The 25,394-nt window shown below is 44.9% G+C and overlaps 1 protein-coding gene across 9 annotated transcripts in view; it reads left to right on the top strand.

Annotated features, from left to right (window-relative positions):
- Positions 1–25,394, top strand: part of SYTL3 (synaptotagmin like 3) — an 84,050-nt gene that overhangs the window by 53,512 nt on the left and 5,144 nt on the right. For 8 of the 9 annotated variants that reach the window (XM_067701641.1, XM_067701642.1, XM_067701643.1 and 5 more), the window contains 4 exons: positions 1,772–1,906; positions 14,449–14,627; positions 21,840–21,942; positions 24,902–25,072. In XM_067701641.1, coding sequence (XP_067557742.1) covers positions 1,772–1,906; positions 14,449–14,627; positions 21,840–21,942; positions 24,902–25,072 — 588 coding nt within the window. The remainder of the gene's footprint in view (positions 1–1,771; positions 1,907–14,448; positions 14,628–21,839; positions 21,943–24,901; positions 25,073–25,394) is intronic. The other variant, XM_067701638.1, reaches the window with a different exon arrangement.

The following is a 25,394-nucleotide window of genomic DNA, read 5'->3' as shown; positions in this document are numbered from 1 at the left end:
CACAGCCTTACTCTCCTGCTGGGACTTCCACGTGCTCTCAAGATGCTAAATCCAGCCTCCATCCCCGTCACATCACTTGAACTCCCTGAGCCTCCGAACACCCCCTGCCCCCCCGGGAATGACGGTGATAATACCTGTTCTGCCCAGAGCAGCACAGTGATCTTGTAAAGATGCCCTGAGATAACATAGCCGCTAAACTGCTACCTAAGTTATCTAAATATAAACCTAAATTACCAGCACTTGTTACTTTGTGCCAGGCTCTTGCTAAAAGCTTTGCCTGGGCTCTCTTTTTACCCTCACACCACCCCTCAGGTGGGTAGTGCATGCGACCCTGTTTACACTTACTGAGGCTTAGGGAGATTGTCACATGGACCTGGTGACATAACATCAGTAGGTGTAGCACACGGGCTTTTGAACTATACGAAAAACCTTTTCTAACACCTTCATTTCTGAAATCCTCCCTTTGGATCTCCGGCTCTTCCAGCCCTATGTCTCCTCCCTGTGCCCACACTTTAGTGTCCCCGAGCTACCTGTCCTCTGGACGACATCACGCATCACTGTGCGTGTGTCATCTCGCGTCCGAGTCTCTGCCGTTGCTTTGGCCTCTAGCAGGTCTAGAAACATGCTCCATACCTGACCATCACGACAGCCCCTCCACTCGGGATGCCTTACCTTTGGGTCTTTCCCCAGCCAGCCCTTGACACCCACTCAGGTCACACTCCCACTGAAGACCATCCCAGGTGCCTCTTCTGCATGAGGCCTCCCACTCTTTCCTGTTGACGTGGCTCATACTTCCATTTTAATGGTGCGTATTTCTGATGAGCTAGTGAGCCTGTGGAGGGCAGACAAGCATCTTCTCCTCCTTCCCGCCCCCCCCCCCCAGCTTCTTCCCACTCCCAGGACGTAGAGCAGCGGCACATTGAATAGAGTGTTGCTTAACAAATGTCTGATAGAATTGAGTTGAGTTCTGGGAATTGAGAGCGTGAAAATAAATCTAGAGGTAATCACGTCTTTCATTTGTTCTGTAATAGTCTTAGCTTTTTTATTCCTGAAAATTATGACCATAGTGCAGCTGTTTATATTTCCAAGTTCTGCTTCCAACCCAATGTCAAAACCTAAAGTCTCGATTTGGAAACTTTGTCTTTTCGACCAGGATGAGGTTTACCTCCCTGCTCTGTACTAGCGCTGTCCGACAGAACTTTCCTGCCACTGCCACTGCCACATGTGGTTACTGAGCACTTGAAATGTGTCTAGTGTAACCAAGGAGTTGAATTTATTTTATTTGATTTTAACTGATTGGAATTTAAATAGCCCCATGTGGCTAGTGGCTACCATATTAGAAAGCACAAGATGTACATGTTATATAAGTGCCAACTATTAAAAAAATATTTTTATAAAATTTAGAGACATATTTTGATTTTTCCTTTTTTTATAAGCACATTAGAGGCTGTCAGGCTGAATACTATATTTCATGTGATTAAATGCCTACACCATTAATAAGGTCAAATGTGGACATCAGTTTCTTTAAGACTTGCACTAATCCATAAGTAACCCACCCACCACTGTTCACGAATGTCCCAGAGCTTGGTGATGTCTGTCTTGGGGCCCCGCGTGTAGGCATTTATCCAAACGGAAGTGTGGCCTCTTACTCGGCACCCGGAAGTTTGCATATTAGTGACATGCAGGCCATGCTTGCTGAAGTCATCACATTTGAACAAACTCAAACTGGGATGCAGACTGTACTATGCTAATTCTCTGTTTTCTTTTTCAGAAGGTCAGCGCACCAGATATTTTGAATCCTCTTAATCAAGAGAGTCCCAGATGCCCTACTAGCCCTGTTTTGAAGCAAGAGGGTATCTCATCCAGTCCAGCGCCCAACACTTTATTCTCAGGAGGCTTGAGACACGTGAGTCTTGTCTGATATCCTTGACACGCGACGTGTGATTGTTGCCATGACGTCAAATTGGATTGTTAGGTGACACGAGTGCCGTGTTGTCTTGTGGGATAAACTGGAGCGTAACATGGAGCGCAGAGGTGATATCTTACTTAGCTTGAGAGCTGGGAAAAGCCTTGCTGTACTCTGATGGTGGTTTTCTTTTTTACATCTTATTGTGAACATTTTCATTCATACAGAGAGTAATTGATAATAAGTAGTGGTGTCTTTGGATGAGAAGTGTTTAGTTTTGATGAAGTCTGATTCGTCAGATTTTTCTTTCATGGTTACTTCTCTGTCTTATCTACCCATAAGTCATGAAGATATTCTCCTATGTTTTCTTCTAGAAGCTTTATAAAAGTTTAGCTTTTATGTGTGGTCCATGCTCCAGCTCATTCCTTTTTGTGAATGGTGTAAGGTACAGACTGAGGTTCATTTTTCCCCATATGAATACACAGTTATTCCAGCACCATTATTATTTATTTTATTTATTTTGGCCACGTCTCGTGGCATGTGGGATCTTAGTTCCCCAACCAGGGATCGAACCTGCACCCCCCTGCAGTGGAAGTGCAGAGTCTTAACCACTGGACCACCGGGCAAGTCCCCTCCAGCACCATTTAAAAAAAAAAGACTCATTTTTCCATTGACTTTGGTGTCTTTGTTAAAAATCAAATGACCATATAAATGTGGATGTTTTCCTAGTTCTCTATCGTGCTCCAATGATCTCTTTGTCCTTATGCCAAGGCCACACTGACATGATTACCGTAGCTTTGTAGGAAGTCTTGAAGTTGAGTAAAGTCCTCCAACTTTGCTCTTCTTTTTTTTTGAGATTGCTCTGTGGTGTTTTAAATGTAGTGTCTGTTCATAGGCAGGCCTTTTTATTACTTTATTCATTATTCAAAAACATTGAATGTTTACTCTGTGCCTAAACATGTGATATGTGCTTGATATGTTAGGTGGAGCCTTGGGTGAGGGGCCGTGGAGGCTTCAGTTACAGTCATGGGTCTTTGACTTATTCAGTGATCTTAAACAATCATAAGGACTCCCTAAACTTCAGAGTCCTCATCAAGGAGATGGATTCAAAGTTGTTCTTTTTTTTTTTTTTGGCAATACCGCACAGCATGTGGGATCTTAGTTCCCCAACCAGGGATCGAACCGGCGCCCCCTGCATTAGAAGCGTGGAGCCTTAACCCCTGGACCGCCAGGGAAGTCTGAAGAGTTGTTCCTTTCACTGGATTGCCTTGGGAATCAAATGAATGCTCATATTCCGTGGCGTAATACAGTGGTTAAGAACTCAGCTTCTAGAAACCAACGTCTTGGTTCACCTTCCAGCTCCTTTAGTGGCAAGGAGTGTGGTCCAGAGCTAGTACTTTAACCTTTCTGTTCCTTGGAGTTTGTTGCGTTTTAGTGGAACATGTTGTGCACGTCAGACAAACTTCCCCAGTCTCCACGAATGTCCAGTCGAGTATTCAGAAGTCACGGCAGAAGCAGGCTAGACCTTGAAGAACAGCTGACATCCTTGATTCAATGCACTAAATGCCAGCAGCTCCAGCCCATCTGTTGGCTCCAGCCACTGTCTCCTGTGGGTGGTCCTGCCTCCATGAAGACCCCTGCTCTGCACACTCACTACTCAGAATGTGGGACCCAGCAGCACTGGCGCCACCTGGGCGCTTGTCAGAAACCAGAATCTCCAGCCTTACCCCAGGCCTGCTGGAGTCCGAACCTACAATTTAACAAGAGCCCTAGGAGATTCATATCACGGTGAGGTTTCAGAAACACACAGGTTGAGCCCTGGCAGTTTCAAACCCGAGTAAAGTATGGTGTTTGTTAAGGATTCTTGAACAGTCTAGGACTGTGCTGTCCAAGGCAGTAGCTGTTCAGTTCACACAGCTCCTCTCGTGGGCCCTTCCCAACTCGTGCTGAGGGCAGCCTCCTGTCCTGGGTCGCACAGCGGTCCTAGCAGAGCCAGACGGAGTTACCCTCCGCTTCTTGGATGCCCTAAGGTCATGAGAGTCTGGGGTGGTATCTCGGAGCGCAGGTGTTGGAGGATGACTCAGCACCTTCCTGGTGTTTATAGTGGAGAATAGTTGAGAAAGGTGAAAGCACTGAGGAAATGCTTCCCCGAGGGGGAAGCAAGCAAGGGCGGCTCCAGAACGTTCTGTCCTAGGGTTGAACCCCTGGTGGGTACAGGCAGGCGAAGCACGGGAGTGGCCTCTGGGAGCCTCTCTGAGATCCATGGGAAGGTTTGCTTCCCCCCCAGGTAACATACGGGCTCCAAAGACTCCAGCTAGCTCGAGCCTTTATAAGGCTGATCCGGGAGGATGAGAAACCCTCCTCCCAGGGAGCCCAAACTGTGCACAGTCCGCCAGACTGGCCTCTAAGCTCCTTCAAGGCCCAGAAACCAATGCAGCGGCAGGGACGTGGGCTAGGATCCGCCCCACAGTGCTCCACGGGGCCCTGCACGAGCTGCGCACCGTCCACACCTGCCCCCTTGCTCATTCCGCTCAGCGGCACTGGTCCTAGAACAGCCAGACTCATGCCTGCCCCGGGCATTCCTGGGGTGGTTGCCTCTCCCAGGCACCAGGCTTCCTCCCTCCCTCCCTCCCTTCAAGTCTTTGCTCCAAAGTCACCTTCTCAGGAGGTCTGCCCCCTGCCCTGCCCGCCTTGCCTTCACCTGCTCTCTGTTCATTCTTATCACCTTCTACAGCTATATAATTAGCTTACCTGTGGTTTATCATTTGTTGTAATACCCAGGTGCCCAGCGCGGTGCCTGACCCTTCAGTGACACTCAATAAATATTTGTGACATGGTTGGATTCATTCCTATCAGAGCTATTATTGAAAGCCTACTGTGTGCTAACTGCAGAGCTAGGAGCTTCGCCTCCCAATCATTCTCACAACGATCTTGTCCATGGAAATGGGATAATAATAAATGCTATTATCCCATTTCACAAATGGGAAAACTGAGGCTCATGGAGGTTACGTAACTTGCTAAGGTCACGCAGTCACTGCAGAACTCTGTGAGTCAAAGCCCAGGTCTTCTGTCCTGTCTTATCCCAGGGGAGTTGTTGAACTCTTAAACTGCCCCCCACACCCTGGTTCAGCTCTGCTCACTTGGGGCTGATCCACACCTAGAAGATCTTTCAGAGTCGTCGGGAAGGATGCTCGGGTAAGAGGATGTGGCGAGTGTATGCATCTTACTCAGACTGTTTCTTAGGGAAGTACCTCCAAACTATAGTGCAAATTCAACCCGGCTCTCTCAACTCCCTTTCTTCTAAACTCTTCTCTGATTTGTGCCCTGAACATTTATCACCATGAGATTGAATTATTACATATTCAATCCGAACCTGTTCCCCTTAGTCTGAAGCAGTGTTTGTTTAAGGAAACTAAACTCCCACAAAGCAAATACGTTTTGTTTCTTGCCCAAAGATGTTGCCTTCTCTTCTGAGAGACACTTATATTCTGAGAAACAGGAAGTTGAGCTAGAAAAAGCTTATTACGTCTCTGCTTATTACAAAAGTAGGAATACAGATGGGCAATAAATAGGGGAAACACTCAACTTCCTGAGTAGTTAAATGAGTACGAAATTAAAGCAAGTGCTATTTGGGGACCATTTTAGCAAATTTAAAAAGTGACACAGGAACTTCCTTGGCGGTCCAGTGGTTAAGACTTCGCCTTCCAATGCAGGGGGTGCGGGTTCGATCCCTGGTCGGGAAACTAAGATCCCACGTGCCCCATAGCCAAAAAACCAAAACAGAAAACAGAAGAAATACCGTAACAAATTCAATAAAGACTTAAAAAAAAATGGTCCACGTCAAAAAAAAAAAAATCTTAAGACAAAAAAAGTGGCACGGTTTACTGCTGGCCAGCACGTGGGAGAGGCAGGTGTTCATGTGAACTGCTGCGGTGAGCGGGAGGGCAACCAGCGATGCACATCAAAGGCTTTAAAATGCATGTTCTCTTTAATCCAGATACTTTAGTTACAGGAAATATTCTTTAAGAATCATCATGAACGTTGCCAGAACTGTGTATATGTGGATGTCAAAGACAACATTGTTTATAATCTTCTTAAATTTTGAAACATTGAAAATAGCCAGAAATGTCTAAAATAGGGCAATGGTTAAATAGATTATGGTGCATTTATTCAGCGGAATACCTTGCAACTATTAAAAATAATGTGGTTAAAGAATATTAATGTGGAAATTGATAAACAAAGATATCAAGTTACAAAACAGTATATAGTAGCCCATATTTATAAAAACAAAATGATTATACTGTAGACACTAAAACAACTGAAAGGATTATACCAAGAGGTTGAGAATGGTGGGCTTGTGCTTTTTTATTAAGTATTTTTTGGTCTTATCTGTATTTTCTGTATCTTCTCCATAAACATGTAATGTTTGTGAGAAGAAAAACCCCAATTCGTGTTTTTAAAAAAAAAGACATACAAAAAAACCAAAAAACCCCTCCAGTCATTAGGAGCTAGAACTTGGTAGAGTGGTAATTTTTTACCGATTCCCTGGGGGGAAAAATCATTAGAGTTCCTGTCTGAGTTTCCATTTTGCCTTCACTTCTGTGTTTTAAAAAATCTCAAAAGGAATGCATTTATGTCCATGTTTTCATGCAGTTGGCATTCTCCCTGACAGTGAAGACACTGTGCCTGGTGAAGTGACCACATGCCGGGCATACACATCGGAGTTCCTTGCACACGGATGGGCAGGAGCTTGGATGATGGAAGGGTTTTTAATCTTTGAAGTAACAATCCAACTCCCTAGTTGTTTCTCTTAAACATCGATTTGAGATGTGGCATTTGGGCCACTACTAAGTGGGGAGCGGCTCAAAGCGTTCACTGCCCCTGCTCACAGCACTCATTGGGGTTTTGGAAACTTCCACTTTCCTTCAGTATTTCTGAACATCTCTGGTTGCGGTGACTTTTTAAAAAAGAGTATTGTATTTAGCTATATACTCATATTAATCTATTTTTTATTAAGAGCGAAAACCAGAGTAAATAATAGACAGTTATATTGAAGTGACCTCTTAGAGGTCTATCACTCGAAAACATCATCTGAATGCTATAATGTTTAAGGTTCGACCATGTTTGTTTGAAAATAATATTGCAATTATCAAAGAACTTTGAGGTTTCAAAAACATTTATGTATTATGCGTAAACGTTGATAAACAGCGGCCATCTGACCTCCCTGCAGTAATGCTCTCCGCGTGCTCTTGTGGATCAAGATTTATTTATGTGTTTTTAGTATAGCTGTGGTTTCAGTTGACTTTCCTTGATGTCTGCTTTTGTAAAATCAAAGGGCATCAGGCCTTGCTTACGGTTATAATAGATAACTCGTGACCTTCAGAGAAAGTCGCTGAATGCTCCCTGCCTGACTAAAGCAGTTCTCCTTCGCTTTTGCTCAGATTCACTTTTCTTTCACAACCAGACAGAGCCCATGGCTCTAATAAAGTCAGGCTGAGTTCTTAGTTGTTCTTCTGGGCTGGGACCTCTTGATTAACCCATTTGCTGCTCAAAGGTTCAACTTGCTTGAAGATTCTGCTCTGTCTACAGGGAAAATAGAAGCAGAAAAAACCGTCCCAGGGCAGTGGTGGTGAAGTCCTAAGTTATCTCTGAGGGAATGCGGTAGACCAAAGGACGTGCTCTGCAGTCCTCTCATTATCTGAGGCTGCACTTTCCCTGGCCAAGCAGATAGCAGTTGAATTACTCGGGAGACACTACCATTAGTCGATGGCCCAAGGGATAAGAACAAAGGCCCGCTTCCAGCTCTACTTCTGATTTGCCCTGCAGTTTTTGGGTGGGTCTCAACCTTTTTTTTTTTTAAACATCTTTATTGGAGTCTAATTGCTTTACAATGGTGTGTTGGTTTCTGCTTTATAACAGAGTGAATCAGCTATACATATACATATATCCCCATATCTCCTCGCTCTTGCGTCTCCCTCCCACCCTCCCTATCCCACCCCTCTAGGTGGTCTCAAAGCACCGAGCTGATCTCCCTGTGCTATGAGGCTGCTTCCCACTAGCTATCTATTTTACATTTGGTAGTATATGTTAATCCATGCTACTCTCTCACTTCATCCAAGCTTACCCTTACCCCTCCCCGTGTCCTCAAGTCCATTCTCTATGCGTCATTATCCTGTCCTGCCCCTAGGTTCTTCATAGCCTTGTTTTTTTTTTTTTTTGATTCCATATATATGTGTTAACATACGGTATTTGCTTTTCTCTTTCGGACTTACTTCACTCTGTATGACAGACTCTTGGTCCATCCACCTCACTACAAATAACTCAATTTCACTTCTTTTTATAGCTGAGTAATATTCCATTGTATATATGTGCCACATCTTCTTTATCCATTCATCTGTCGATGGACACTTAGGTTGCTTCCATGTGCTGGCTATAGTAAATAGTGCTGCAGTGAACATTGTGGTACATGACTCTTTGAATTATGGTTTTCTCAGGGTATATGCCCAGTAGTGGGATTGCTGGGTTGTATGGTAGTTCTATTTGTAGTTTTTTAAGGAACCTCCATACTGTTCTCCATAGTGGCTGTATCAATTTACATTCCCACCAACAGTGCAAGAGGATTCCCTTTTCTCCACACCCTCTCCAGCATTTATTGTTTGTAGATTTTTTGATGATGGCTATTCTGACTGGTGTGAGGTGATACCTCATTGTAGTTTTGATTTGCATTTCTCTAATGATTAGTGATGTTGAGCATCCTTTCATGTGTTTGTTGGCAATCTGTATATCTTCTTTGGAGAAATGTCTATTTAGGTCTTCTGCCTGTTTTTGGATTGGGTTGTTTGTTTGTTTGTTTTTTTGATATTGAGCTGCATGAGCTGCTTGTAAATTTTGGAGATTAGTCCTTTGTCAGTTGCTTCATTTGCAAATATTTTCTCCCATTCTGAGGGTTGTCTTTTTGTCTTGTTTATGGTTTCCATGCTGTGCAAAAGCTTTTAAGTTTCCTTAGGTCCCATTTGTTTATTTTTGTTTTTATTTCCATTTCTCTAGGAGGTGGGTCCAAAAGGATCTTGCTGTGATTTATGTCATAGAGTGTTCTGCCTATGTTTTCGTCTAAGAGTTTTATAGTGTCTGGCCTTACATTTAGGTCTTAGTCCATTTTGAGTTTATTTTTTTGTGTGTGGTGTTGGGGACTGTTCTAATTTCATTCTTTTACATGTAGCTGTCCAGTTTTCCCAGCACCACTTATTGAAGAGGCTGTCTTTTCTCCATTGTATATTCTTGCCTCCTTTATCAAAAATAAGGTGACCATATGTGTGTGAGTTTATCTCTGGGCTTTCTGTCCTGTTCCATTGATCTATATTTCTGTTTTTATGCCAATACCATACTGTCTTGATTACTGTAGCTTTGCAGTACAGTCTGAAGCCTGGGAGCCTGATTCCTCCAGCTCCGTTTTTCTTTCTCAAAATTGCTTTGGCTATTCGGAGTCTTTTGTGTTTCCATACAAATTGTAAAATTTTTTGTTTTAGTTCTGTGAAAAATGCCATTGGTAGTTTGATAGGGATTGCATTGAATCTGTAGATTGCTTTGGGTAGTAGAGTCATTTTCACAGTGTTGATTCTTCCAATCCAAGAACATGGTATATCTCTCCATCTGTTTGTATCATCTTTAATTTCTTTCATCAGTGTCTTATAATTTTCTGCATACAGCTCTTTTGTCTCCTTAGGTAGGTTTATTCCTAGGTATTTTATTCTTTTTGTTACAACGGTAAATGGGAGTGTTTCCTTAATTTCTCTTTCAGATTTTTCATCATTAGTGTATAGGAATGCAAGAGATTTCTGTGCACTAACTTTGTGTCCTGCTACTTTACCAAATTCATTGATTAGCTCTAGTAGTTTTCTGGTGGCATCTTTAGGATTCTCTATGTATAGTATCATGTCATCTGCAAACAGTGACAGCTTTACTTCTTTTCCAACTTGGATTCCTTTTATTTCTTTTTTTTCTCTGATTGCTGTGGCTAAAACTTCCAAAACTATGTTGAATAATAATGGTGAGAGTGGACAACCTTGTCTTGTTCCTGATCTTAGTGGAAATGGTTTCAGTTTTTCACCATTGAGAACAATGTTGGCTGTGGGTTTGTCATATATGGCCTTTATTATGTTGAGGTAAGTTCCCTCTATGCCTACTTTCTGGAGGGTTTTTATCATAAATCGGTGTTGAATTTTGTCGAAAGCCTTTTCTGCATCTATTGAAGTGATCATCTGGTTTTTCTCCTTCAGTTTGTTAATATGGTGTATCACATTGATTGATTTGCGTATATTGAAGAATCCTTGCATTCCTGGGATAAACCCCACTTGATCAGGGTGTATGATCCTTTTAATGTGCTGGTTCATTCAGTTTGCTAGTATTTTGTTGAGGGTTTTTGCTTCTATGTTCATCAGTGATATTGGCCTGATATTTCTTTGTGACATCTTTGTGTGGTTTTGGTATCAGGGTGATGGTGGCCTTGTAGAATGAGTTTGGGAGTGTTCCTCCCTCTGCTATATTTTGGAAGAGTTTGAGAAGGATAGGTGTTAGCTCTTCTCAAAATGTTGGTTAGAATTCGCCTGTGAAGCCATCTGGTCCTGGGCTTTTGTTTGTTGGAAGATTTTTAATCACAGTCTCAATTTAAGTGCTTGTGATTGGTCTGTTTATGTTTTCTATTTCTTCCTGGTTCAGTCTCAGAAGGTTGTGCTTTTCAAAGAATGTGTCCATTTCTTCCAGGTTGTCCCATTTTATTGGCATATAGTTGCTTCTAGTAATCTCCAGTGGTCCTTTGTATGTCTGCAGTGTCAGTTGTTACTTCTCGTTTTTCATTTCTAGTTCTGTTGATTTGAGTCCTCTCCCTTTTTTTCTTGATGAGTCTGGCTAATAGTTTATCAATTTTGTGTATCTTCTCAAAGAACCAGCTTTTAGTTTTATTGATCTTTGCTATTGTTTCCTTCATTTCTTTTTCATTTATTTCTGATCTGATCTTTATGATTTCTTTCCTTCTGCTAACTTTGGGTTTTTTGTTCCTCTTTCTCTAATTGCTTTAGGTGTGTAAGGTTAGGTTGTTTATTTGAGATGATTCTTGTTTCTTGAGGTAGGATTGTATTGCTGTAAACTTCCCTCTTAGAACTGCTTTTACTGCATCCCATAGGTTTTGGGTTGTCATGTTTTCATTGTCATTTGTTTGTAGGTATTTTTTCATTTCCTCTTTGATTTCTTCAGTGATCTCTTGGTTATTAAGTAGTGTATTGTTTAGCCTCCATGTATTTGTATTTTTTACAATTTTTTTTCCTTTAATTGATATCTAGTCTCATAGCGTTGTGGTTGGAAAAGATACTTGATACGATATCAATTTTCTTAAATTTACTAAGGCTTGATTTGTGACCCAAGATATGCTCTATCCTGGAGAATGTTCCATGAGCACTTGAGAAGAAAGTGTATTCTGCTGTTTTTGGATGGAACGTCCTGTAAATATCAATTAAGTCCATCTTGTTTAATGTGTCATTTAAAGCTTGTGTTTCCTTATTTATTTTCATTTTGGATGATCTGTCCATTGGAGAAAGTGGGGTGTTAATGTCCCCTACTATGAATGTGTCCTCAACCTGTCTTGACCTCTGCTTATCTTATAAAATGAAGGATGAGTACTTTTAGTGCTTCCTGGATGCTTTCTAATTCTGGACGCCAAGCTAGATGAGCCAGCTGTGCACCTTCTCTGTACCTGCACCTGAGCAGCCGTGCACACAGTAGGGCAGACCTAATGCCCAGTGTGAGTGCATGGTATTAGGTCTGCCCTGTTGTGTCACCAGCTCCAAACGCACGCACAGTGCCAGCCATCCTGATGCGTTTCTCTGGGCGACTCAGGTTTCTGCTCTCACAACAATCATTTTCACACCTTCTTCGGTCGTTTTAAACCTCTTTTCAAAACTTCTCCCCACGTTTCTTCCTCATTCTTAACAAATAAACCTCCCTTCCCACTTCTTAAAAAAAAAAAAAAAAGCAAGCCTGGAATTCCCTAATCCTCCTGATACCAAAAGAGTCTGCACCCACACGACTCTCCTTCCCCACCCGAACAGAAGATGCCGGTCTCCCCAGCAGTGCTTGCACCCCACCCTCTCCTGCCCTTATTGTTTCTTCCATGGAAGTTAACATAGCTTTTTTGCCTTTGCTTGTAAGTTTTCTCTCTTTGTCCTGGATTCTCAGCAATTTTTTTATGATGTGCCTACATATAGGTTTTATTGCTTTTTTTGTTTTTGTTTTTGTTTTTTTTTAAATCTTTAGGCCATGCCACACAGCATGTGGGACTTAGTTCCCAGACCAGGGATCTAACCCGGATCCCCTGCGTTGGCAGTGCGGAGTCTTATCACTGGACCACCAGGGAAGTCCCCATGTAGTTTTATTTTAAAATATTTTCCCTCTGGAATCTGCAGTTAAGGGATGTAACTAAAGTCATCCAGGGTCAGGACTATCACCCGAGTCTTCTTACCTCAAGTCTACTGCTCCTTCAGGACAGGGACACAACACATCATGCCATAATATTTACAGAGACAACTTTTTAAATGAAAATACTTCATGCGCTTTCTTTATTCATTTCATTAATGTTTCTTGAGGATTTACCATGAGCCAGGCTCTGAGCTGGCGCTGGAGAGTTGATAGAGGGCAGAAACATGCAGGGTCCCTGCTGTCCTCGAGCTCCAGCCGAATGGGAGAGAGGGATGTGACCGTCCTTCAGGGAGACTTGCTTTTGCTCCAGTGCACCGCCAGGGTGGAGGCCAGGAGTCTTTGCCCATCTGGTACTGAGCTCATTCAGAGCTGGGTTTCAGCCTCTGGGAGGACTGGTCCGCTTCCAGGGCACTCGGACTCCCAGGAGGAAAGCCTTTGAGGGGTCCCAGCTGAGGGTCTGGACTTTTACCAGGCCTCTCCTCTGTGGTGGGCCTGAACTCCAGTTTCTTCTCTCTAGTAAGGTGAAACTTCCGAAGGTGTTTTTAAACTACTCAGCCTCTTAGCATCGGCTTCCAACTCAGCAAAGACCTTGAGGGGAAAAGCAGCCTTGAGCATCACTCTCACCTAGTGCGTCTCCCTTTTCTCCTCAAGTTCTGTACTCCTTCACAGCCCCCAGCACTTGGGTTGGTCACTGTGCCCAGCTCCGGAGCCTCACAGCCTTTCCTCCTGTACTGCTCACCTACCGACAGGTGCCTCAGAGGGAAACACAGCCAGGACGTCAGGCTCCCCTGACTGCGCGCCTCTTTGGTATCGTGGACCCTGGTACCCTGGCGGTCCCGGTAGCTCTACAGTGCCTTCAAGCTGCTTGTCGTTCAATTCAGTTTTCTGCTTGTTCTCGGCAGAAGAGTCGGTGTAGTACAGTTTAGTCCGACGTAGCCCGGGGTGGAGTCCCGTGATGAGTGCAGGTTAATTATCGGAACTTTTAACACCTACCTTCAGCTTTTCTTAAGCAGCTCACACCTCTTGCCAAGCGCCCCCCCCCCCGCCCCCGTCACCTTCTGTCTGCACTCTTTTCGTGCGGTTTCACCACTCCACGCCTTTCCGGGTGTGTGAAATTTAAAAACTGTTTCCCCTAACAACAGTCGCATGGGTGTTGTTGGTGGATAACATTTTTCAGGGCCAGTGACTGGGTGTGGTGAACGTGGTTGGGTTCCTGGCATGAGCTAGTTCAGGTTCGGGGCCCTCTAAGTTGGTTTTGTTTTGATCTCTCTCTAGTGAGAGAGACTCGTGCTTTCTCCTTAGCTTGTTTCCGGGATGTTTTATGGTGTCGAGGAGCCAGTTGGGAAAGTGGGAATCACGTGGGGTTCCCTCTGTCTATAGAGTCGTCACTGAGATTGGTTGCACGCACAGGGTGGCAAATTCCTAAGCAAATTTAACAGTGATGAGGCGGTTGGTTCTGTCACTTGCGCTACTTCTCCACATCACCTCAGCTTAGGGTGCCCTACCTTACGGTGGTAGTTCTGTTGGTCATTCTGGGGACCCATTAAAAATTTAAACACAGTTTATTGTTGTCTTTGCATATCGTACGTACTGTCGTCCATGTACGCCTCACCATAACCCGGTGAGAACAGGACTGATTTTCCCACTTGGACTCTGAGTCCAGCACCCTCTGATCCCGGTTCTTCGGCCCCCGGCACCGCGCTGCTCTCCCCAGGGCTCTTCCTGCCATGGGGTTATTATCCGCCCTTGGAGATTTAGCCTTGCAGAACTGCCCGGGAGATAGTCTGCTGCCTCCCAAGTGGTCTGTGTTCAAGAACGAGACTGCGCAACCCGTACTGCTAGGCAAACACCGTATCTGGGCAAGACAGGCCCTTCTGAGGACTCCTCGTCTCCTTAAGACAGAGTGTGTGGCAACTTATTTTGCAAAGTACAAGCTGGCTGGTGTGTTACTAACTTACCATGAGTCAGGACGCATGCTCTGTATAAATTTTGATTTATTTGCTATCTTGAAAGCAGAACTGCAAAAACATTGATTAACTGTGAAGTAACATTATATCTGTCATTCTTGATTTCAGGGAAGTTTAATTAGCATTAACAGCACTTGTACAGAGATGGGCAATTTTGACAACGCAAATGTCACTGGAGAGATAGAACTTGCCATTCGCTACTGCTTCAGAACTCATTCTTTAGAAATATGCATCAAGGCCTGTAAGAACCTTGCCTATGGGGAGGAAAAGAAGAAAAAGTGCAATCCGTAAGTTTCTCTAAGTTTTGGCATATGATAAGAGACATATTGATTCTAAAGTTCATATGGAAAAGTGAAAGTCCAAGAATAACCAAGGTAATTGTAAAAATATATATAAATAAAAGGACATGTTAAGAATTATCATAAAGCTTAGTAATTCAGGGTTTCCCCAGTGGTGCAGTGGTTGAGAATCTGCCTGCCAATGCAGGGGACACGGGTTCGATCCCTGGCCCGGGAAGATCCCACATGCCGCGGAGCAACTAAGCTCGTGTGCCACAACTACTGAGCCTGTGCTCTAGAGCCCATGAGCCACAACTACTGAGCCCGCGTGCCGCAACTACTGAAGCCCACGCGCCTAGAGCCTGTGCTTCACAACAAGAGAAGCCACTGCAATGAGAAGCCCGCGCACCGCAACGAAGAGTAGCCCCCACTCACCGCAACTAGAGAAAGCCCACGTGCAGCAGTGAAGACCCAACACAGCCAAAAATAAATGAAATTTAAAAAAAAAAAAGCTTAGTAATTCCAACAATGTGTTATGGATGCAAGGATAGACGAGGTCAATAGAGCAGAATCAAAAGTCCAAATACAGATCTTAGCATACATGGGAACTTAAATGATCAAGAGGCTATTAATAATCAATGCAGAAAAGATGAACTTCAGTAAATGGTGCTGGGAAATTTGATTTTCCGTGTAGGAAAAATAAAATTAAAATCCTGTCTCACACAATCCATAAAGAGATTAATTTTTTTCCAGTTGGTAGATATGAAATGTCTCATTATTTTAACACACATCTCACTGATTAATAACAAAGATGAGCAACCTTATATATATGAATTAATCACTTAAGATACACTCCCCTTCTATGAACTCCCCATTTCATATCTTTTGTCCAATTTTCTATCGAATTGTCTGTCATTTAAAAATTTATTTACAGGAGTTTGGCTTTTTTTTTTTTTTTTTTTTTTTTTTTTTGGCGGTACGCGGGCCTCTCACTGTTGTGGCCTCTCCCGTTGCGGAGCACAGGCTCCGGATGCGCAGGCTCAGCGGCCATGGCTCACGGGCGCAGCTGCTTCGTGGCATGTGGGATCCTCCCGGACTGGGGCATGAATCCGCGTCCCCTGCATCGGCAGGCGGACTCTCAACCACTGTGCCACCAGGGAAGCCCAGGGGTTTGGCTTTTTAAAAATCCATTTTCAAGACAATTCTCCATTGGTTCTACATATTGCACATGTCTTCTCTTAGTTTTACTTGTTTTCTGACATTGTTTATGATGACTTTTCTTATAAAGAATTTAATGTCCAATCTATCCTTCTTTTCCTTTAAAATGTCTGCTGTTTGAGTCTGTAGGAGAATTCCACCTGAAGGTTATAAATACGTTCTTCTCTGTTTTCTTCTATTAGAGTTTTTTCCCACTTAGATCCTTTCATATTAGAGCTGGAATTGATTTTCTGTGCATGGTTTAAGGTACGGACCACATTTTGGCCTTTCTTTTCTTTTTTCCCCCCACCATGGAACATTTTTAGCATACTGTTTTCAGGACCAGCTAGGCGAAAGGAACGGATTGTTGGTCCAATCAAACTCTCCTCTGCTCTGAGATCTTCAGTAGCTCCTCAGTGCCAGACAAATTAGGTGCCTCATTATAGCACCTGTGGTTCTCCATAACAGATTCCTCCTGTATTTCCAGTCGTCCTTTATTCCCCTATCTGTACCTTCTGCTCTGGAGAAATTGGAATAGTCACTTCCAAAACGATCCCCTGACTTTTACCAAATACGAGGCTTTTCCCGTGTTTGTTCTGAGACTGTTTCCCCTATGCTACTCCCATAAGTGGAAATTGCAATCCTGTCCATTCTTCAGACTCATTTCCAATCCATCAGCTCCATTTATTCAATCCTTTACCTTCCAAGCATGTTGGGTCTCTCCCATAATTCTCTACAGGGTTTGACCTCTGATAAGTTATTCAACTTCTCCATATCTTGGTGTCCTCACTGTAACATGGAGGTTATATTATCACCTACTTCAAAGGATTGTTGTGGTGTTTCCCTGAATTAGCCCGTATTAAGTCTTCAGAACAGTGTTGAGAACATAATAAACATTCAACAAATATTATTCTTAAGCAGGTGAGGTGGGAAGTGCATAGAGAAGTAGACCTAAAATCCACATAGGGATCCCTTGAGGCTTTGGCCAAATACTAAGCTGTTCAGATACAAGATTTCATGAGGTCTGTCAGAGGAGAGCTGCTGGAGGGTCGTAAGTTGAATGAAAAATCTGGGAGTTGCACAGTGCTGGGAAAGATAGGTGTGTTTTTTTTTTTTTTAATTTTATTTTTGGCTGTGTTGGGTCTTCATTGCTGCATACAGGCTTTCTCTAGTTGGGGCAAGTGGGGCTACTCTTCGTTGTGTATGGGCTTCTCACTGCAGTGGCTTCTCTTGTTGTGGACTATGGGCTCTAGGCACATGGGCTTCAGTAGTTGTAGCATGTGGGCTCAGTAGTTGTGGTGCGTGGGCTCAGCAGTTGTGGCTCACGGGCTCTAGAGCGCAGGCTCAGTAGTTGTGGTGCACGGGCTTAGTTGCTCCGTGGCATGTGGGATCTTCCCAGACCAGGGGTCGAACCCATGTCCCCTGCATTGGCAGGTGGATTCTTAACCACTGTGCCACCAGGGAAGTCCCAGGATTGGCGTTCTGACCAGTCAAAGTGGAGTGGGGCATTGAGTGGACCCCAGAAAAGAAAAGCTTAGTATTAGGGCTTCTCTAACCCACCCTAACTAAGCAAAATCAATCCCTGTTAGGATCAAACTGAGTCTCCAGTAAGTGAAATGCCTGCTAGAACAAAGCTCAGTGCTTTGTAAAGGAAACACATGGCCAAGAGAGGATTCTGAAAGATGGCGGAGTAGGAGCCCTCAGGGCTCCATCTCCCCCTGTAGATAGCTGCACTGGCAGAATCTGTCTGATGGAACTATCTTGGAATTCTGGAGTCTTTTGAAGGCTTTCAACTTCCTAGGGGAAGTCTTGGATGGTAAATTGAGATTAATGTCAGTCAATTCCAGCTCTTAGCACAGTGTTAACTACCCATCCCCCCTATGCCCAACCCCTTGGCGGACAGCTGTGCATGTGTTCCTAGAGCACCTTGAACACAGCTTGTAGGAGCCAGATGGGCAAAGGATCCTGTCCTCCAAATATCAGGGACCTGTTCTCTGATTGCTGGTTCTTATTGCAGAGGTACCAAAAAAAACGGCAGGCAGCCATTGTTGTTTCACTTCCCCTCATTGTTGCAATCCCCTCCTCCTTGGGCTGAAGTGATTTACAAAGTACTTAAAGGGCCAGTGCCCTTATTTGACTCCCTTCTTCATTTTTCTCTTTTTTCCCTTCTTGGGAACTGGATACTACAGACCGCGACATTCAAGAGTAACTGTATATACAAGGAAAATTAAAAAGTGACCACACATGCCCAGGGAAAGGTTCAGGTTCAGAAAAGATCTGAGATGATCTTAATTTACACTTCAGGCTGATCCTTGGCACAGAGACAGTCTGCATCAATAAATTTATGAAAAACCCAATTAAAAACCCAATAACAAAAAACAGCAAACCCTGGGGAAGGGGGAGAATCTGATTTCCAGAGTTAACATATTATTAGACACATGTCCAGTGTTCAACAAAAAAAATCACAAGGCATATAAAGAAACAGGAAAGTATGGCTCATTCACAGGGAAAAAAATAAATCAACAGAAAGTGTCCCTGAAAGAGATCTGATGGTAGGTTTACTAGACAAAGACTTGAAACAACTGTTTTAAGGATGCTCAAAGAACTAATGAAAGCTGTGGAGAAACTCAAGAAAATGATGTATGAACAAAACAGAAATATCAATAAAGAGATAGAAAACCTTAACAACAAAATATTTACTAGAGGGATTCAAAGGTAGGTATGAGCAGGTAAAAGAACAGGTGGGCTTCCCTGGTGGCGCAGTGGTTAAGAATCCACCTGCCAACACAGGGGACACGGGTTCGAGCTCTGGTCCGGGAAGATCCCACATACCATGGAGCAACTAAGCCCATGTGCCACAACTACTGAAGCCCATGCACCTAGAGCCTGTGCTCTGCAACAAGAGAAGCCACCGCAATGAGAAGCCCTCACACTGCAATGAAGAGTAGCCCCCGCTCACCGCAATTAGAGAAAAGCCCACGCGCAGCAACGAAGACCAATGCAGCCAAAAATAAATTTTAAAAAAAAGAATAGGTGAACTTGAAGATAGGATGATGGAAATTACTGAGTCTAAGGAACAGAAAGAAAAAAGATTAAAGAAAAGCAAACAGAACCTAAAGGACCTTCTGGACACCATTAAGTTGACCAACATAAGCAACATGTGTCCCAGAAGGAGAAGAGACAGCAAGGGGCAGAGAGAATACTTGAAGAAATAATGGCTGAAAACTACCCCAATTTGATGAAAGACATGAATATAAACATCAAAGAAGCTCTTTGAACTCCACGTATGGTGAACTCAAAGACACCCACACTGAGACACATTATAAACCAACATTTGAAAGACAAAGAATCTTGAAAGCAGCAAGAAAGTGCATTGTCATGTACTGGGGATCCTCAATAAGATTATCAGCAGATTCCCATCAGAAACTTTACAGGCCGGAAGGCAGTGAGTCAATATATTCAAGGTGCTAAAAGGAAAAACAAACACAGCACAACTGTTCTTCAAAAGTGAGGGAGAAATTACAACATCCTCAGCTAAACAAAAGGTGAGAGAGTGCATGAAATGACACCAGATGGTAACTTAAGACATGAAAAGATAAAGATCTCAATAAAGGCAAATACACTAGCAATTATAAAAGCAAGTATTATTGTAACAGTGGTAAGTAATTCCACTTTTTGTTTTTTATATGACTTCGGACATTTTAAAAGATTATTGGTCTCTTACTGTCATTTTGGTTTGTAACTCCACACTTTGTTTTCGAGATAATTTAAGAGACTAATGCATTTAAAAGAATTCTTACTTTGTGTTTTTGGTCACACATATATACAGATGTATTTTTGTGACATCAGCAGTGGACAGATGAGGATGGAGCTGAGAAGGAGTAGAGCTCTTGTATGTTACGGAGGTTAAGTTGGTATAAATTCAAATTAGAGTGTTATAACTTTAGGATATTAAATGTAATCCCCTTGGTAACCACAGAGAAAACGGCTATAGAACAAAAACCAAAACAAAACAATTGAGAAAGGAATTTAAACATTTCACCACAGAAAATCAACTAAACACAAAAGAATACAGTAAAGGGCTTCCCTGGTGGCGCAGTGGTTAGAGTACGCCTGCCGATGCAGAGGATATGGATTCGTGCCCCAGTCTGGGATGATCCCACATGCCGTGGAGCGGCTGGGCCCGTGAGCCATGGCCGCTGAGCCTGAGCGTCCGGAGCCTGTGCTCTGCAACGGGAGGGGCCACGACAGTGAGAGGCCCGTGTACCGCAAAAAAAAAAAAAAAAAAAAAAAAAAAAAGCAGAAAGTGAGGGATAGAAAAGCTATAAGGCAAAAGAAACAGCAAATGACAGAAGTAAGTACTTCTTTTTTTTTTTTTTTTTTTTTTTGCGGTACGCGGACCTCTCACCACTGTGGCTTCTCCCGTTGCGGAGCACAGGCTCCGGACGCGCAGGCTCAGCGGCCATGGCTCACGGGCCCAGCCGCTCCGCGGCATGCGGGATCCTCCCGGACCGGGGCACGAACCCGCGTCCCCCGCATCGGCAGGCGGGCTCCCAACCACTGCGCCACCAGGGAAGCCCAGAAGTAAGTACTTCTTATCAGTAATTTAAATACAAATGAACTTGACTCTCCAGTCAAAAGACAGAAATTGGCAGAATGGATAAAAACATGAGATCCAACTATATGCCATCTACAAGAGACTCACTTGAGATCCAAAGACACAAGTGGAAGATATTCCATGTAGATGGTAACCAAGAGTGAGCAAGGTGGCTGTACCAGTATCAGGCAAAATCGGCTTTAAGTCAGAAAAGTTTAGAAAAGATAAAGGCATTCTGTATTAATAGGTTCAGTACAGCAAGATGATACAACAATTACAAATGTCTGTGTACCTAATGACAGACCATCAAGAGACAAGAAGCAACAGCTGACGGAATTGAAGGGCGAAATAGTTCTACAGTAATAGTTGGAAATGTCATACTCTGCTCTCAGTAACGGATAGGACATCCAGACAGAGGATAAGAAAGGAAATAGAGGACTTAAGGACTAGATACATGGGCGTGTATTTTATTGTAATGCTTTAAGCTATACAGGTATATTTTATACCTCCTGTTGAACATGTGTGAGCGGTCTCGTAATGATCAACAATTTAAGAGTCGACGAACAGTGAGGTATTGGTGACCATGAGCCTTGAGTACTTTTCCAGGAAGTTTGCTGAAAGCGGGAAGAGGCCTGAGACTGGGGCTCCAGGGGGAACCCAGGTGCGGGAGGGTTCCTGCCCTTTATTGCTTTGAGAAAGTTGAGCCTGTTTCTAGCCTGTGGGTACAGGACCTGGGCAAGTGGTGTCACTGCATCAGTAAAGCTGCTGGAAGAGCCAGGAAGGGCAGTCCTGGGACCTGAGTGGAGGGACCGGCCTGGGACGGAGCTCAATGGATTGGGCAGGGGGCAGTGCGGGGCTGGCCTTGGTCAGGCTCCCTCTGCTGGCGTGGCCTCCAGACCCAGGGACAGGGCTCGGGAACACCGGTCCTCAGCAGGCAGGACGCAGTGTCTGAGGCCACACAAGGAAAACCAGTGTGAGACATACACTTTCCATTTCAACTTTTTTTTCTTGCGGGTTGGGGAGAAGAGGTACATGGAGGGAGGACAAGCTGGCACACAGCCTCGGCATCCAGGTGGGTTAGACATCTGCCACTCACAGAGCCCTGGGAGCCTCTGGTTCCCTGGTGGTCACCCAGTGACAGGTGACGGAGTGTGATGAGTAGATTCCAGGAGTAGGGCATGAGGGAAGCAGGGAGCTTCACACCCCCAGGAACATTCCCGAGGATCACAGCCAGAGACTGTGTAAGCCAGGGGCTGTGCATGCAGCACTGTCATTGTTCACTGAGTGGCGGCCACTAAGCCCTTTCTGTCAACCCCAAATGCAGCGGGAAGCAGGGTAAAGAAAACGCTGACGTGTGATTCTCCTCCTGAACCCTTTGTCCGCCCCTGACGCTGAGCTTTTCACCCTGTCCTGTGTTTGGCCACTAGGTATGTAAAGACCTATCTGCTGCCTGACAGATCCTCCCAGGGAAAACGCAAGACTGGAGTCCAAAAGAACACGGTGGAGCCGACCTTTCAGGAGACCTTGAAGGTACTTGCTGGACAAATACTCATGTGCTGAGTCTCCCCATCCCGGGATGGGCCCCTGGGGCCAGAGTCCAGCGGATGGTTCTTCTAAACTCTCGAGTCGGTTAAATGTAAGTGCAGACACTTAAACGTTTCTGCAGGGCTCTGTCAGTCAGTGGCAAGTGGTAGAAAATAAATATCAGCCTTTGTACAGGAAAACTGCAGAGTCTGCTGAACTTGAGAATGGCCTTTGATTAATGATTTGCGAGAAAATGGTAGAATAGAAACTGCGTGCCTCTCAATTTCTAAAATTGGTTTGTCCTGTTGAATTTTTATGACTGTCAGGGAGGTATTCTCAAGTAAGGGACCCTGTAAGTGAAACTGCTGAGTTATCATGATGAAGTACTTTTATGAAGATAATGTCTGGTATACCTAGATTTCTTATTTTATGAAAAACTAGTCATTTTATGGGAAAAAAAGCCTAGAGGAATTGTTTGGGTTTTCATTTTCTTTGGTGCTAAGAAATGTGACTTGTGGTTTAGGGCAGAGATCAGGGAGGCAGTGCCTCCTGCTGGGATTCAGGATGGAAAATTGGAGGTGACGTCTGGCGAGTGCAGATGGCAGATGGGTGTGGGAGGTGGAAGAATAGTCCAGAGACGTACCCACTCAAGGCTGGGTAGCCCGGGGATCCCATGTGTCAAGCCTGAGAAAGGAGAGGACTTTTGTTTGCCTTCCTGGGCAGACAGCATTGTGAACTCCCAGCCAGGGGCCATCCGGGTGGCTGGCACCAGAGTCCCGTTCGAGACATGAAAATAGCCATTGTTCTCCATGCGCCTGCTGTGGCCAGGTACTTTATATACCCTCTGAGCCAGGTGTTAGAATCCTCACTTAGCAATAGGGGAAACTGAGGCTTAGAGAGTACTTAAAAGTACAGCTGTGACCCATGATGGGCTAGCACTCCTTCACAAAATTGATGTTCATAAGGACTCCCCAAGGGATTTTTTATTTAAAGCAGATTGTGATTCAGCAAGTGTGGGCAGGGCCTAAGGTGCTGCTTGTCTGGGACACTCTGGTAGTGAATTACTGGACACTAGTCTTCATGTGGTTTTGCTCATGTACCTGCTGACAGAATTTTGAAAAGCTCTGTACCCCCTCAAAGGTATAAGCTGATATATAAAATTACTCATCACAGGTTTAAGGTGTTTCGTACTAAACAGAGGCAGACAAATATTTCCTGTTTTATGAAACGAGACAAAGATGAGGATTGACTATTTTAAATACTTCATTGTATACTTTGGTTTTTTTTTTTTTTTTTTTTTTTTTTTGCGGTACGCGGGCCTCACTGTTGTGGCCCCTCCCGTTGCGGAGCACAGGCTCCGGACGCGCAGTCCCAGCGGCCATGGCTCACGGGCCCAGCCGCTCCGCGGCATGTGGGATCCTCCTGGACCGGGGCATGAACCCGCGTCCCCCGCATCGGCAGGCAGACTCTCAACCACTGCGCCACCAGGGAAGCCCTATACTTCGGTTTTTAAAGTTTTAACTACCTTATTTAAAATGCACCCAGAATCTCAAAGGAATCACCTACAATCTGTTATCCATCGGTTTTATCTAGTATATTGTGAATATTCTGTGAATATCGTGAAGAACTTTCCAGATGCATGGAAAAGAATCAGTGTCTTCATTCTAAATGTAGAACATCTCAACACAGACCCAGGCTTAGCCTTCATAGAAGTATGTGTAAGATGGAAAAGACGGGAAGATGAAGAAGCTGAGCAATCATTAACAGTTTGGCAGAAACCAGTATTTCAAATTCCCCCTGAGGTTGCACCCCTGGGGCAGGGCACAGGAGTAAGATACCAGGTGTGAGAACTGTCTTCACCAGTTTTGAGAAAAGTGCATGTGAACGTTGAGGATCTAGAAACTGATCCTCCAAGTTTTCTAAGTAGAACACTCCTGGGGGAGACTTTCTTGCACTCCAAGGGGTGCTGGCACTCCCCTTGAAGACCACTCAGTGGGGGGCCTGGGAAGGATGAAACAAGACACCAGGTCTGGGTGATGTTGGCTGTTGCCTTATCCTTGTTCTCTGGCATTGGTTACACTTGGTACCCCGTGGAAGCTAGCAATCCAGGGCCTGCTGGCACGGCCTTGTGGACCTAACAGGCAATGGAAAATAGGTCTTATTTTATGGTATTTTTACATTTTTAAAAATTAATTTTGTTTATTTTTGGCTGCATTGGGTCTTTGTTGCTGCGCGTGGGCTTTCTCTAGTTGCAGCGAGCAGGGGCTGCTCTTCATTGCAGTGCATGGGCTTCTCGTTGCGGTGGCTTCTCTTGCTGCGGAGCACGGGCTCTAGGCGCGTGGGCTTCAGTAGTTGTGGCACGCGGCCTCAGTAGTTGTGGCACGTGGGCTCAGTTGTGGCTTGCGGGCTCTAGAGCGCAAGCTCAGTAGTTGTGGCGCACGGGCTTAGTTGCGCCGCGGCATGTGGGATCTTCCTGGCCCAGGGCTCAAACCCATGTCGCCTGCATTGGCAGGAGGGTTCTTAACCACTGCACCACCAGGGAAGCCTCTAGGTCTAATTTTAAAACGCAGATTCAGTCAACCAAAGGAAGTAGTCAGGACCCAAAGAGAAGTAGGCCTGTGTTTCCAAGGGAGTTGAGGAGGGCTGCCCAGCGTGCAGAGACCATGCAGCTGCCCCAAGGACGGTCAACTTTCCTCCGCAAAGTAGCTCGTTCTGAGAGGGAGCAGACACAGCACGGTGCACTGTCGGCCTGGACTTGACTAATGGGGCGTGTAGCCATGAAGGAAATAACTAGATTAATTTAGAGTTTAAAGATAGAGTATGGAACAAGGGGCAGAGTTGGAAATGGGCATGCAATTGAGGAGAAGAGACTAAAAATCGTCTGAGAGCTGTGGGCCTGGGAGCTGTGGGCCTGGGAGCTGTGGCTCAGGTGCCCAGGTTGACCGTCTCTGTTCCCCCTCCGCAGTACCAGGTGGAGCCTACCCAGCTGGCGACCCGGCAGCTGCAGGTGTCTGTGTGGCACCTGGGCACGCTCACCCGGAGGGTGTTTCTTGGAGAAGTGATCATCCCTCTGGCCACGTGGGACTTTGAGGACCGCACGACCCAGTCTGCCTGCTGGTATCCACTCCAGGCCAAGGTGATGTCTGCTTTGGGTGATGTCTGGGCAGCCCCTACCCCCATCCCACCACGAGAACCAAACCCACTTTTCAAAGGGGATCCAAGGAGAGAAAACCCATCTGGGGAGCCTGGGACCCAGGACCCAGTGCACACCTGCCAGCCTGTGACTCTGCAGTAGGAGCTTCCGGGGAGCAGAGGCTCACGGCCGGGCCCCGGGGGGGCGGGGCTGGGGGGGGTTGGGCTGAGGGACTCTTACCTGCTCAGGTTTGTTCAAGGTCCCAAATAGTCCCACCCCCAGTGTGGCCCCGACATAAGCAGGGACCCGGCCTGGTGGGTCCACG

Source organism: Pseudorca crassidens, chromosome 13 (assembly GCF_039906515.1).
Source record: "Pseudorca crassidens isolate mPseCra1 chromosome 13, mPseCra1.hap1, whole genome shotgun sequence".
In the NCBI taxonomy this organism is placed as follows: domain Eukaryota; kingdom Metazoa; phylum Chordata; class Mammalia; order Artiodactyla; family Delphinidae; genus Pseudorca; species Pseudorca crassidens.
The sequence above is the reverse complement of the archived record's forward strand: the minus strand, read 5'-3'. Positions and strand labels throughout refer to the sequence as shown.